This window comes from Pelophylax lessonae, assembly GCF_965119305.1.
Source record: "Pelophylax lessonae genome assembly, chromosome: 11".
Taxonomy (NCBI): domain Eukaryota; kingdom Metazoa; phylum Chordata; class Amphibia; order Anura; family Ranidae; genus Pelophylax; species Pelophylax lessonae.
Genome location: NC_138778.1, coordinates 204,469,915 through 204,485,341, shown reverse-complemented (window position 1 = coordinate 204,485,341; position 15,427 = coordinate 204,469,915). Strand labels below are relative to the sequence as shown.

Here is a 15,427-nt window from a genome sequence, read left to right as displayed (position 1 = left end):
TACTATTGGTTTGTTTTCATGACACTGACATTTTTTTGGAGAAAATAATGGGAATACCAATGTATTCCTTGTGTTTATTCCTTGTAGTTCAATAAACAAACCACAAGGGGAAAACATTCTTTAATTGGTCTAGTAACTACAGCACTGCCCTATCTATGTGGGTCAAAAAAATCTGCAAAAAATATACATTCAGTGTAGTACCAAATAAATACTATATATTAAAGTGCTGAAAAATCAAAGTGCTAATATACTATATCAAGTGCTTGTGATGAAGTGCTCCGTGCAAAAATAAATAAATAAAAACTTAATATCCATAGGCATATGCTAATCCATAGACTTTGGTGAGTCCACAGTGGCGTTCTCCCCTCTTATGTACCCCCACTCACCAGCTGTATATACAAGACAGTCATGAATGGTATATACTCCATCCTCCACTTCTTCCAAGTAGTGATGTATGGCTCTTAATAGTATCCAAAATAGGCATATAAACATAAATTCTTTCCTTTATTACTTCCTTCTCTCCTCGACTTCAATCCCCAGGTGTGAACCAGCGTTAGTTTCACCATGAAAAGGACGGGAGAATATCCATAGTGTAATACTGTAGACTTTTATCCATATATAAAAACGCAATTGCACTTACATAAAACAGATCGATAAAAAGCAATCTTAACAGCCGCCGCCTCAGGGTGCTCTTGTGTAGTAGATGCTCATCACTGACAAACCGCGCTTGACATGTTTCGCCCCTCCCACTGGGCGTCTATGGATTTGCATATGCCTATTTGATTTTGCATGGAGTACTTTATCACAAGCACTTGATATAGTAATTTAGAACTTTGATTTTTCAGCACTTTAACTTAAAGCAGAGTTCCACTCTAAAGTGGAACTTCTGCTTATCTCTCCCCCCCCCCCCTCTGGTGCCACATTTGGCACCTTTCAGGGGGAAGGGGGGAGCGGGTACCTGTTTTTGACAGGTACCCTGTCCCCAATTCTGTCGGACCTCGCCACGGCGACGTACGTCAGAGGTTCGGCCCCCTCCTCCCTCTGCTTCAAGGCCAGGGACAGTATGTGTAGCTGCTGAATTTTCATGTTTAGAGGGGGGTGCGGAACTCTGCTTTAATAAAGTAAAACCTTTTGACTTGATAAACATGCGGTATCTTGATATACAAGTAGCATTATGTCACAAAAAGAGAAGAAAGGCACCTCTAAGTGTAGCAATATGGTTACATTTAATTAAGGTACAACATTTAGCATCTCACATGGTTGATGTTTAAAACAGACACATCTAAGTATGCAGGGTAAAGTTTACCCATTCTGGGTAAAGTTGTCCACATAGACCATCTTCCAAACCGACATCAACGTCTCCACGAGCGCTTCAAGCCTCGCTTTCAGATCACTCTACTGCATGGTAGTCTTCCCGGTCACGACTGCAGACTGATGACCGTAAGAGCCGGCGGTGCGGAGAATGGTCTATGTTTACAGCTTTACCCCAGATGCCTGCGTATTTGGATGTGCCTCTTTTAATCATTAACTGTGTGAGTTGCTAAATGTTGTACCTTCATTAGATGTAACCATATTGCTACACTTAGAGGCGCCTTTCTTCTCTTTTATGCTCTGTAGCTCCTGCTGGATTTTGCTTCTAATCCCCTTGTGGAGGCGCCATTTGTGGATGGACACAACCTATCACATTGCTATAATCTTTTATATGGACTATAAACTGAAGGATTTATGAATAAATGGTTGTGGAACGAATATCTGAGTTTCCATTATTTTTTATGGGGAAATTCACCTTGATCTACGAGTTCTTTGGATTACAAGCATGTTTCCGAAACGAATTATGCTCGCAATCTAAGGTTTTACTGTATATGGAATTTATTTGGTACTACACTGAATGTATGTGTTTTGCTGATTGTTTTGATGCACATAGATAGGGCAGCGCTGTAGTTACTAGACACCATCAGATAAGGTTCATACAACCCTCAACACAGCAGCAGCCTAATTAATCACACACTTGGAGAGGTTTCCACAGACCATAGCGCGGGTTTACATTCACTAAATTATTTTATTTGTGCCAGTTCAATAAATGAGCCACAAGGGGGCAGGATTGTTCTTATTTGTGCTGAGTCTTCTAGCGGTAATGGTATTAACTAAAGGCCCGTACACACGATAATAAAATCTGTAGGGAAAATTCGTCCGACGACCGATCTGCCGATTTTCGGATTGTTAGTATGGTGCTTTCGACAGCCAACTCCGACTTTTAGGCTGACCAAATCCTGATGTGCAGGCTATAAAATTTTTGTCGTCCGTAATACAATGTCCGATTTTCGTCTCATTAGTACAGAAAAAAATCTTATTTTAAGAGCAAGACTAGGAATGCTCAGAGAGAAAGAACACGTACAAAGCAATCCAACACATGACATCACTTCTGAAGTAGAATTCTGTCGTACGGGAAAATTCGTATGAAAATAACCTCTTCACTTTCCACATCAGACTAGCATGCCACAAAAAACAGACGACAGATCGTTCGATAATCTGATCGTGTGTACGGGGCTTAAGAATAGGCTCAGGCACGTTCGGGATCCCACCTGCCTGATCCCGCCAGGAAGCCGACCCTGCACACAGCTGATCATAGCTAGTGAGACATTTTCCCGGTCCGCAGCTGCACAGATAGGGAAATGTCTCAGTGCCTGTGACTAGCCATGCACAGTGTCTCCTTCCTGGCGGGATCGGGCAGATGGGATCCCAAATACGCCCGAGCCCATCTCTACTATTAACATTAGAGAAAATGAGAATGGGACGAGTCGGGTGTTTTTCATTTTTCTGAGCTGGTAAAATGAAGCATGAACTCTGGTTGTTTTGTGTGATGGATCCATGTATCTTCTCTCTTTTTATTTCTGTCCTTTATTAGTGGAAAGTTAGGGCCCGTATTGATCAGCTTTGGGCTTGTGTTGATGTCATTCATTTGAATGCTTCTGGAATCACTCAGAATTCACTGACTGACTGGTGTATTTGACCTGCAATTGATCTTTTACCCTCTTTTGACCTGCTTCAAGTGGGTTTTGCATTACCTTAGACTTGTATGGGAATTTAATACCTGTTTGAAGTGAATTAAAAGCCCCTTAACATGGGGATATTCGCAGCCTGGTCATTGTGTAGGAAAGATCCCACATCGTAGTCTCGCGTGAAAGACATTAGAACATTCAACATTTATTCTAGCTCAAGAAAGGTTAGCCACTATTGGTTCTTGAGGATAGCACTGAATGTAGGTACTGGTGTCAGTTTAATTACCCAAATATATTTTCTAGGTCTAAGACAGAGGTTCTCAACCTTGGCTGCACTTCTTCCAGGCCTCCAACCAGCTGTAGATCTCCAAACACCTCCTATAGGGCCTCTAGCTGGCTGCATATCCCCTAACCTCACACAGTGCCTTCTGGGTTCCATAGTGCCCACCAACCTTCCATAGTAGGCCACGATGTCTTCAGCTGCCCCGCTTCCAAAGTGATCTCCAACCTTTAACAGTGTTCTCACACCCCCCAAAGTGATACCCAGCCCATTGCAGTGCCCCCCCCCCTTTTTGGGTAAACTGCAGAACATCCACCATAGTTCCCCCCCCCCCCCCAAAAAAAAAAAAAACTTTAACAGTGTACCATAATGCCCCCAATCCCTGCAGCACCTTCCAGGTCCCCCATGGTGCTCCTGCAAAATCCCTAGCCTCCTAAAGAGACCCCTAACCCCTCCTAGAAACCCCCAGCTCCCTCCAGAAACGTCATCTGTTACAGTGTTACCAAGTCTTCTTCAGAATCCCCTAACTCCCCATCCTCCCAGCCCCATTCAGAGCCCTCCAGCATTTCAATGCATATTTTCCAATACTTTTACTGTGTGAGTTTTAATTTTTTTTTTTTTTTTTTACTGTTGGGGCTCAAAATGTTTTAAAGAGTTTACCAGGCCCTGATATCAATAAGGTTAAGAACCAAAGGTGTAAGATATATACTCTATGGAACCTTGGGGTACCTTCAGAAGCTGCTAGAGGTTCCCTTCAAAATGAATATTGGTTGGCTTGATTCTCCTGTCTGCACTGACCACCAGCATAAAAGGACAATGTTTTCACTGACCATCAATGTAAGGGGGCAGTTTCTTTCTAGAACGTACTGATCAGATCATTCTACTGTGAGCTTTGGGATTAATAATATAATTTAGGCAGGGGTTCCATGAGACCTGAAAATTATCTCCAAGTTTCCTTCATGGTAAAAAGGTTACGAAAGGCTGCGATTATAGGCATTTAAAAACAAAAATACAAAAAAATGTGAATTATTATTTCAAATAATTAAAGTGGTATTAATCCAAAAAACAAAAATCAAATATGTTGCAGCCTACCAATTAATAAATGCGATGGCTGCATTCGTTATTTTTTTTTTTCCCCTCTGATGATCCAGACAGTATCTACTGCCAGCATCTCTCACTTGTTTATTCTGGGTACCGGTCTTTTGTCATCTAGATTGGCCAGTATGTGATGACGTCAATCCAGTGTTGGCTGAGGTTCAGCTTTCAACTTTAGGTCAAATCGATCTACCGGTACCCTCTCCCCAGACTGACCAAAGGTCATCCAGAATGGAGAAACTCTAGGACAGAAAGTGTGCTACTGGCCATTTCACCAGGTGGAATAAAAGGGGAACAATAAAGCCTAAAAAATAAAACTAATGCAGCCAGTGCAATTAAGAATTGGTAAGCTGCAATATATAAAATTTTTATTTTTGTGCTTAATGCCGCTTTATTACTTTAAAGTGGCAGTAAAGTATTATCTGCTACAAGTAAACTTAAAATGAAGCTTACATGTGAGTAAAATGAATATCTCCTAAACGTGCACCGTTTAGGAGCTATTTCACGGAGCAGCAGCCGGTGACGTCACCGACGCATGCGCTCTGAAGGGAAGGCGCAACAGGTTGTACCCTTGACTTTAGGAAGCATGTGTGGGAGTGACTTCATTGCAGCTCAGCCAGTCAGACGCCCGGAGCCTGCAAACCCGGAAAGAAGACCAGGGTGAAGATGGAAGCCCTGTCAGAGGTGATAGTGCGCCGCTGGAGGGCTTCATTTTAAGGTATGTTTCTCATATTGTGTTAGTATGCATACTAGCACATTATGACATTGCCTTGCAGGGTGATTTTTAATTTCTTTTAATCTTTACTACAGCTCTTTAAAAGTTTTTTTTTTTTGCTGGTTTTGTACTTTAATAGATTGAATACTTACGTTTCCTTGTCTAATCCCTTGAAAGGGCCTGAGGCTGTCTCCTCAGGGGTGGAGCTAGCCTGCTTAACACAAAATGACCTCGCCTATGAGGAGATTCATTTGCAAATATTTAGGGGTCATAATCTGGTAATGATTTTAAGGCATTTACTAATCTTATAACTTCCTTAATACATTGTATTTTTAATTTTGAACTGAAGCTTTTCTTCTTTGTACCACGTTCAAGAAAATGAAAAGTCAGCCACCATTTGCTAAATGCACCGCAGGGACAATTGTATTAGCCTTCAAGCCACATGCTTAGAGAGCCTGATTTCACAGCGTGTCACCCAATAGCCTTTTAGTTGAAAAAGGCAGTTCAGTACTCCACTTATAATTTTATTGCCAAACTCCGCTGTGACACTGCATGTGTAGCCACGGCTAGCCATTTATCTGACACAGAAGACTTGGCACTGGCAGCTTTATGGGGGCAGACGGTGACAACCTAGAGCATACTTGAGTAGCTTTGAAAGGACTTCTGGATGAAGTTGGTCTCCGTTACTAAGAGCCTCAGTGTATTAAAATTATACTGTATCAGCGGAAATGTGTCAGTGCATAAACCGGCAAGGTCTTTGTATTGTCTGCAACTGAACTTTTAGTTCAAAACTTCAAAAAAGCATTGTCAGTTGTCAACACCTTTTTAAGTCTTCAGTTCTGAGACCTTGGTGCCTCCTGACACCTTCCCTGTTTGCTTTCTGGATGAATAATTAACTAAGCGCAACCTTGAATTAAAGTAGATGTAACCCCTAACTGAATAACATTTAGTCTCCTAACAATTGCAATCTTTAATTAAATACTTTCACCTTTTTTTTTTTTTTTTCTTTTTCATCCTGTGCAGCCACTTCTGTCTATATGTACTCCGTCAATGGCTGCATGGCATTTTTTAGGATGTGTTTCCTGATGCTGACAACAGTGGACCATTCTTCTGTAATGTGCTATGAAATGGCCACTTGTAGTCTTTATCTGAAGTCCATGTGACAAGGTGACGGCGTATTGGGAGACAGGATGAAGTGTTGTCTCCCTATAACAGGAAGGGCCTTCATGGCATTTCTCAGGGTGGGTTTCTTCATGGTGACAACACTGGACCATTCCTGTATAATGTGTGTTGAACCAGCCACTTGTAGTCTCCATCTGAATTCCATGTGATAGGGTGACAATGTATTGGCAGACAGGACAGAGCGCTGCCACCCCTCAATAGGAAGGACTTCATGTTATTTCTCAGGATGGGTTTCCTGATGGTGACAACAGTGGACCATGCCTGTGTAATTTGTGTTGAAACAAACACTTATAGCCTCCATTTGAAGCCAAAGCAATAGTGTGACACCACATTGGGAGAGAGGACAGAGTGTTCTCACCCCATAACAGTAAGAACCTTTATAGCGGGATCACCAGAGATCATTTTAATAAAAGCTGCAGATTTAAAAAGATTGACAATGGCTATTATAGATTATGAGAGATATAAGGCATCTACATCTACTTTAATGCTGCCTAACCTAGTTTTTTCCTCAGGGTTCAGATGTAGTAAAAAGCTATTTTTTTCTCCTTTATAATTTGTGGCTTTGATGTTAATTTTTCCCTCTTCCCTAATTTCCAGTAAAGGGAAAATTATCTGCAATTGCTGCGCAGGGGAAAATAGGTACCGTGAGACTCTGTATGGGAAAGAACCCCCTTCTTCCCAGCTGCACGTCCTGCTCCCTCTAACCACCCCCCTAACTTTCCCAGAACCCTCTCTGCTCAGTAGAGTTTCCAGAAATTCGGGGCTAAGCTACTTTTTTGTTTTTCTATCAACGTTGGTCAAAGATCATCATCATCATCATCGTGTAGCACTAGTATCTTTACTGGCTTCCATTGGAACATCATTTTTGGGCTACCATATGTCTTGACTACAGCCATTTCAGTTGTGTAGGAGAAAAGAGTCTCCACACCAATAATTTGGAGTCCAAAATTGGTAATTTTTCAGAAAGGTCCAGGGAAATAGGCCAACCTATGATGTAGAGTACGTCCCTTTATCAGGGCTCACGGTGCTGGTTGAGATAGGTTGACAAGCTGTATACAGTTAAAGAATAGAACAGTACATTTCATAGTGTTGATGAAGCTTGGCTTGTTTCTCCTCATTCTGGAGTCCAAAGCACCTGGAGGTGCCTTCATAATTGAGAGCTGCTTACCCAGAGCTGCTCTACTCAATCATAGACCAAAGTGGGATTCCAGTTCCTTCCACCCACACCCTCCAAATTGCATACACAACATGTGATTTGTGGAAACTCTATTTGAATAGAAGATCCCAAAAACTAACGACCTAACCCTTCTCCTGCCACAGCCTGGACTGCACAGTGATGACGTCATTGTGAGGGCATGGTTGTAATGTATATATATTAAGATGCAGAGACCAGAGACGGGCAGAATGCACGGCAACAGCATCGGAGGAGGACAGGACAGGAGGAAGAGAGCGAAAAATTGGCAGCCTTGGGTTTTTAGGAGTTACCTCCTCTGAATGTATATTCTCCGAACACTACATTAGATGTGACCTATTTATGATAAAATAGAGATAAATAGGCCTTCTTATAGCGGTTTGTTATCTTTCACATAAAAGCAAACAATCCGTTTCTTAGATGGTTGTCATTTTTATAACCTTGAGATGTTTCAGACCAAATTCGGCAAGTGACACTGAACTGGATGGTAGCCGCAAAGGGTTCAGAGCTTGAGGATAACAGAACAGCTGAAACCTTGCTGTGTTATTCAGCTTCTATCTTGTTGCAGCTTTAGGTGGTTTCTAAAATATATGTTAAAATGTAGATATTTGGGTCCTTTTTTTTGTTGTTGGAACACAGCATGGTATAAGCTAGAATCCCCCTTTGAAATCCTTGTAATGCTTTTCACCCTTGGGTACCTCACCAAACGCTAAACACCTAAAGCCAAAGTCTAGCTCAAATAATGTTGGTTATGAATGGAGTGGTGAAGAGTTTAAAATTTGGAGCCCATTGGAGATCTTTCCCTCCTTTTCTTTTCTGGCGATACCAGGACAAAGTATTGAGGGAGCAGTTTTCATGAGACCGGAAGTCACAGACAGCAATTGACTATTCCTTTCTACTTTACTAAAAAATATTTTTTTGTCCTTGATCCTTTTAGGTACGTTTCCAATCACTTCCTGTCCTGACAGGAACTGAAGCTAAAATTCCTCAATAGGGTCACCGAGGGCCAAAAAAACCTGACTGAGATTCTAACCGTTACATATTCTATTAGTAAGGTTGAGCCAGCCATTCGGTATCATCCAGAAAATGCAAGTCTTTGAAGACTTGCATTGTTTTGGGATAATACCAAGTGGCCAGCTCAACCTTACTATCAGTTCTACTACTGTTTGAGTATGGAGCTGTACTTGCTGTAGAGCTTGGGTGTTATTTTTTTTCTTTCCATGTTATCTATTCTATGCAAAACAAAATTAAAAATTTTGGCTGGAATTTGGCTTTAATATAGCAGAATGTTCCTGCATTAGGCCCTCTCATTTTACAATGGTGCCATGTCTTGTCTGCTTTTCAGTGCATGAACCCATCCATACCATCAAAGCTTTAATAATAACACTACAAGTACTCATGGTAACCTTTGCTTGGCCCTGCCAAAGATGGCTATCTTTAAAATGTCAATATTTTAATTGAGAGTCAATGTGCGGTTTGTCATTTTCAGGGATATTTATGTTGTCAGAATATTTATACTGCTCTGAATATAACAGTGTCTATTTATGTCAATAAGCAAAGATCTGTGAGGTAGGAGAATCTCAACTTATTTCCACAAATCAATATGTAACAAGTTCTTTTTAATTGATTCATTTCTTTTTAAAAGCATATACCAATCTTAGTGAAAACAGTCTACAGTAAGGAATATATAAGAATATTTATTCACAAGACATGTATTCACAATAAATGATCAAACTTGAGATGACACAAAAAGATAACTTTACATGAAATACAAACTTCAAATGACAAATGCAATGTGAAATATAACTCAATAATGAAAGCAAAAACAAAACAAAATGAAAGTAAGATTACATTTTCTCCAGGTATAGCATAAACCGTAGGTAAGTATTCTATATAATCAGACCACAATTGTCTGCGAATTGCATAGCCGAAAGTCATTCCACTTCAGATGGAGCGAGAATAAACTATGCAAAACGGAAGACTAAAATCGCAAATAATGAGCTAAATCTGATATTAATAAAAATGTATAAAAATAAAAATCAGCTTTTTAGAAAAAAATCTACTATGGTTTATACGGCTGGGATTGTAATCTCATTACCCTTAAATATGCAACATATAAGGAAGGAAATAAACAATATTGAATAAAATCAAATAACACAGCAAGGTTATATTTACCACACTTAAGATGGCTGCTAGCTTCAAATGGTCATTACCAGAGTCCTAAGATGGATGCCTTCCCAAGATGGTGCTCAGTTAGGGAGGAGTTTCATTTTGGCTTCCCTCAAAGTTTCAGATAAATGATGGAGCAAGATGGAGTATGTCTGGATGAGTATATCGAGGGATGTAGTAGTGTGTATGTTGCAAGTGTAATGTGTGTTGTCAGTAATGTCATGTGTCATGTCTCACATCTGGGTTCTCCTTTTTATATGGTATTGAACAAAGGACTATTAAAATTACCATAAGTTAAACCCAGAGGGAGGAACATTATCCCCATTGGTTGGGATATTCTACCCATTAACTGGTGAGGTCATAGTCACGCCTCCATATTAACCCAATACTTCGGATAATAAAGTTAAATGATGATTTCTCTATATTTAAGAGTAATCATCAAAGCAACATATACTTGTCCATACTCTCAGTACATACATAAATGTCCATCTAATCTCCATCATTCATCTTGGCAATTATTGGATCTGGTAAACCATTTATAAAGATAATTATTAATACAATATATATATATATATATATATATATATATATATATATATATATATATATATATATTTATATTGGAAAATACTAAATTACCCCAAGACTGCATTTGGTATTATCTCCAAAAGGGGGCAGCATTGTACTGTTCATTAGATTCAGCATATAAAATAATTAGACCATAATTATTATCTGATGACCTTTGACCTGTCTGGCCAGTGAAAGTCCATTAATTATTTGGATGTGTCCTATACCGTCAAGAAAAGCATCTGGCTTGTAGGATTTATATCACTTAGTCCAGTCTAAAGCAATTCTTATATAAACACTCCTACCACATGCCTTAAAATGAAGTAATTTAAGTGGAATTAGTTTACCTAAGTAAGATTTGTTATTTAGCAAGAATATAAACCCAACATATGGTATACAGATAATTTCTAAATATGTATATGCCTTACATAATATAATGACATGATTATTGCTAATATCTTCTCACTCATAATAATGTATCTTTAAAAATATAGTTTAAATGAACCTGATGAATACACTATTGTCCATTGTTAAATACAGACAGACTAACGTCTGGACATCAGTGACTAGTATGGTGTCTCGCTAATTGACCCTTATCTGATGAGATGTCCATGTACCACTTATTTATACCAAAAGAAAAAAGAAATATCTGCTGAAATTATAAGACCCCCTTTTGAGAAAATTTTGTTTAACAAGTACATATGAACTTTCATTCACCTCCAAACAAGATGGAAGCTGTGCTGTTCAAAATCCCTATAGTCTACATGGCTTTTAAATATTTCCATTTTCTTTTATTTTAATTCCCCAATAATCCTGACAATGTTTTTTGGGGGAGATTCCAATCTTTAAAGGGCCAGTTCATCATTAAAATATTTGTAAACCCTTACCTTGTAAAACAACCCATTCAATATATCACTTTAAAATAAATAGAAGTGCAAGGCAAAAAATGTGTGTATATATCTGGGGGGCATGTCAGTACAGGTCTGTGCCATTGAAGGACAAGCAGGCTGTGCTCCCAGAAAACTGACCACACTAGGAAATTCCTTAATTCGCAATCCTAAGGTCTTCCTCCACAATGGTTCCGCATGTGACAACTTGTCCTTTAAAAGAAGGTTTTCTTGTGATTCTGTCACTGCCCCTCTCACTGATGACCTCATTTACAATGCAGGACTAGTGGCCACTACTGGTCCTGCACTGTGCATGGTGATGTTGTGACCCTCCCCATGTTCAAGCACTGGGATTGTAGGGTAAAGTAGGCATTACTCTCTAGATTCCCCCTGGACTAAACCTTAAAGCAGAACTTCACTCTCTAAAATCAACATTAAAGTGATTGTAAAGTCTCATGTTTAAAAAGAAAAAAACCATAACAACCATGTTATACCTACCTATCTGTGCAGTTGGCTCCTCTTCTCGGGTCCCTCGTTGCTTCTCCTGGCCCCTCCCTCTTGTCGAGTGCCCCCACAGCAAGCAGTTTGCTATGGGGGGTGTTCCATCAGAATACCGCTACCCATCAGAAAATGCAACGGAAGTGACGTTGCAACCAAATTGCTTATTGCCCATGCTCTATGCGTTCCAACATGTCCGCTATGCGTTCCAATAGGTTTCCTAATCTGACAGAATATGAAGGCGACGGACACCCAGGCAAGTCTTCAATTTCACTCTTATTTTTGTTCTCTCGCTTTATATGCTGAAAAAGGCTATTTCACCGCGACCGAGTGAAACAGTCTATTTCACTATATGATCAGTTTGTCGCTGAGCAGTGCGGGGTGTACCAAGATGGCCGTCGCCACCTTCTGCCTGCAGGCTTGTCACTGTATTTACTATAATACATTTTTATTATTCTAGTGTTATTAATAATACTGTATTTCAGTATATAAGGGGAGTTTACTGCTAAAATAAGTGTGAAATTGAAGACTTGCGTCAGTGTAAGAAGATGTCCGCTGCCGCCTTTTGTTCTGTTACATTGGGAAACCTATTGGAACGCATAGCAGTAAGCATTTTTTTTTTTTTGGGGAGTTTGGCCATTTTGATCTGCAGGGAGTCCTCTAACCCCCCTCAGTAAGTCCTGTAACCTTTCCTACTTCCACTGGTTTTACCTGCAAGTGTCCTTTAGGGGACTGATTAATATGTTAAAGGGATTGTCTACTATAACAGTGATGGCGAACCTAGGCACCCCGGATGTTTTCGAACTACATTTCCAATTATGCTCATCTACACTGCAGAGTGCATGAGCATCATGGGAAATGTAGTTCCAAAACATCTGGGGTGCCAAGGTTCATCATCACTGTACTATAGGCTCCCTTGTAGCACATTGCAGAGTCCACTTTCCCCCATGTTCATGCTTTTCTTTCACTTTAGTGGGCCTTGAGAATATCGGGTTGGATATGTCCTTACCCGTGCATGCGCCATAATCTCCATGTTGCATGTCAGTGCGAATGCCGCCATAGCATGTGAAATCTTTGATGCTATAAAGATATATGCTTGCGTATTCTTTATGCTGTCATTTTTCTACAATTAATAGGTGCATGCTGGGATATGTTGGGGTGTCGTTCTGTGCCCAAATAGCATTGTACTGAGCTTTGGATTTACAAATTGCTAGATTAAGGTTAGCTACCGAGTGCAATACACAGTTCCTGCTGCTGCTTATTCTTTATTAGTAGGAACACTGGGGAATGCAATTCCAGCACTGAACGTATGTAATGGCAAGGGGTTTCTTGAGTGTGCTGATGGCTGTACTGATGCTGGGGGATCTATTGTCAGTGGAGTGGAATCTATTTTTGTGTGGGGATCTATTGTTGCTGGAGGAGTTTGTTGCTGGGAGGGATCTACTATTCAGGGAGAGCTCTTTTGATGCTGGCTGCTGGAGGATGTGTTGATGCTGGCTGCTGTGAGATCTGTTGCTGCAGGGGGCCTATTGCCTTTTATTGCTGGGATGGTATTTTGTTGCAAAGGGGCCATTGTTGCTGGGGTAATTGTTGTAGGGGGGATCTATTGTTATGTAGAGTCTATTGTTGGGGGGGGGGGGGGGTGTATTGTTGCTGGATGCAGGGGATCTATTTTTCTGCTTTTCTTGTTATTACAATTTCCTTAACACCACAAAATGATGCTCTGTATTCTCTAAAAGTGGCGGTACTGGGCATTTGGTAGGGGATGGAACCAAGGAACAGTGCCCGAAGGTGGGTAGGGGGCTGAGACAATGGGTGACTCAGAAGGGGGGGGGGATACTGCACCTATTGGCTGAGAAAAAAAAAAAAGCCCTGCTTAATAGGCTTAAAGTGAATGCCCGTTTCTGGTGACAGAATGGTGTTTCTTTGTACATAGCGTCTTGTACATTATATTGATTTATTTATTTAAATAGTCTTTGTTCTGTTCATCTATCCTTTATGGAGAGGTATTCATTTCTCTTGATGACTTGGGTCCTACACTTTCCACCTAAGATCCCAGTTTATCCAAATCCAATTTGCCTTTGGTCACTGGGCAATCGGAATGAGAACTCTTTTTTGGAAGGTCGACATGGCCGGAAGAACACACCAGGAAGTGAGAAAGAAAAAGTAAATAGTAAAAGTAAACATAAAGCTTTGTATAGGCCAATAGGTTAAAGTTAGGGGAAGTGGATAACCCTTAAAAGGAGGATCAACGAAATGGCGGTGATTAGTTGACAATCTGTGTTCCTTTAAGTTGTGTTTGGTCAGTGTACATCCTGCTGATCTGATCGTTCATTTCAATAAATTTTGAGCATTTGACTTTTTGGTTAGTCCCTCTTCTTCTTCTTTTTTTTTTTTTTTTTTATTCTCCTTCAATAGCAGCAGTCAAAAAGTCAGCCTGAAGGAACGGGTCTTCTCCAGCCCCAGAGGCGTGGCTACAAAAGGCAAAGGCTCCCCGCAGTCCCAAGGTGTACGCAGATCCCCCAGCGCTGACCAAAGCATGGAGGAAAGTCCTGGTAAGGTGCCCAAGAGTTGGAGCTTTGGAGACCGGGGGAGGACGCGCCAGGCCTTCCGCATCAAGGGATCGGCCTCACGACAGAATTCTGAAGGTGAGGGTATTGCATCAGTGAATTTTATATTATCTAATTGCCACCTACAACTTTATACCTAGTGAAAACACATGTGTTGTGCCTGTCTTACCTGGGATATGTTTTGGGCAATAATCAGGATACATCCACTCCATGCTGTATGGCTGCCTAGAAATGCAGCCTCCATGGCAAGCTTTGTCTTTTTCCTTTTTTCATTTATTTATTTTTCACTATTGTAGCCCTCATTTAGGGTGGGGGTTATGGGAGAGGCCCTTTTCAAACAGGTAATGGCACTAGATCTGTAGGTAAACAAGAAAACCAGAACCTTCACTAAATGGAAGAGTGGGTTTGATAAAGTTAGCAGTGCCTCCATCCAGTACAGGGCCTCTGTGAGCAGAGTAGTCAAATCAAAATAACTTGGGGAACAACTACTACAACCAGCATAGAACACAAAAAAATAAAGCACAAAGGTGCACGCCAATATAGAAATAAACTTTAGAAATAATACAAGCTTTATATATGAATAGAATAATAGTACATACTGTACACCCAGTGTCCAAACCGGTATTATCAGCAACAGGTCTGAAAGAAGTCCTGGTCGAATTGTGCACATCTACCCAGGTATATATGGATATTAATAGATATACTTCCAGATGAATGTGTTGCAGCAAAATCCAGTTGCACGCCCCCCTGAGGATGATGCAGCATCTGTTTGTGTCAGGGACCCGAAGACAGGATCTGTGGTTATGGGGAGATCCTCCAACTGTTGTCCAACCAGCATGGACCGGTGCTTCTCAAGATCTGTGTCACTTGAATTCGGAGTCAGGCTATCTATACTGTGCTTTAGTCCCTTCCTAATTGTTTCTAATATGACATGCCAATGGACCTGTAAGCTAATGATCCCAAGGTGGCCACTGAATGTCTAACCTGGCTCTTACCTATGCTGGTTATCACGCCCCAAGCTAAAACTAGCTATAGAATCCCAGACCAAAAGGGACAAAGTTAAGTAGAATAACAGGAGCTGCATACAAACTATATTGCAATAAAAAGATTCACCTACCAATATTCTGGGAGATGTCATCTACACATACAGTAGCACAGACATAGCTATCTGGCACTGTGCATGCGAGATAATGACAAGGATAGGGCAGAGATGATCTGTCTGTCACAATGATTTAGATATACACTCAACAAATGCATGTAAACTATTAGATCA

At 40.6% G+C, this 15,427-nt stretch overlaps 1 protein-coding gene across 9 annotated transcripts in view; it reads left to right on the top strand.

Moving 5' to 3' along the window:
* The window catches only part of KCNQ2 (potassium voltage-gated channel subfamily Q member 2), a gene marked incomplete at its 3' end in the record, with an annotated part of 158,990 nt that overhangs the window by 117,722 nt on the left and 25,841 nt on the right, over positions 1 to 15,427 (top strand). For 8 of the 9 annotated variants that reach the window (XM_082271647.1, XM_082271643.1, XM_082271645.1 and 5 more), the window contains one exon: positions 14,003 to 14,232. In XM_082271647.1, the coding sequence (XP_082127773.1) occupies positions 14,003 to 14,232 (230 nt within the window). The remainder of the gene's footprint in view (positions 1 to 14,002; positions 14,233 to 15,427) is intronic. The other variant, XM_082271642.1, reaches the window with a different exon arrangement.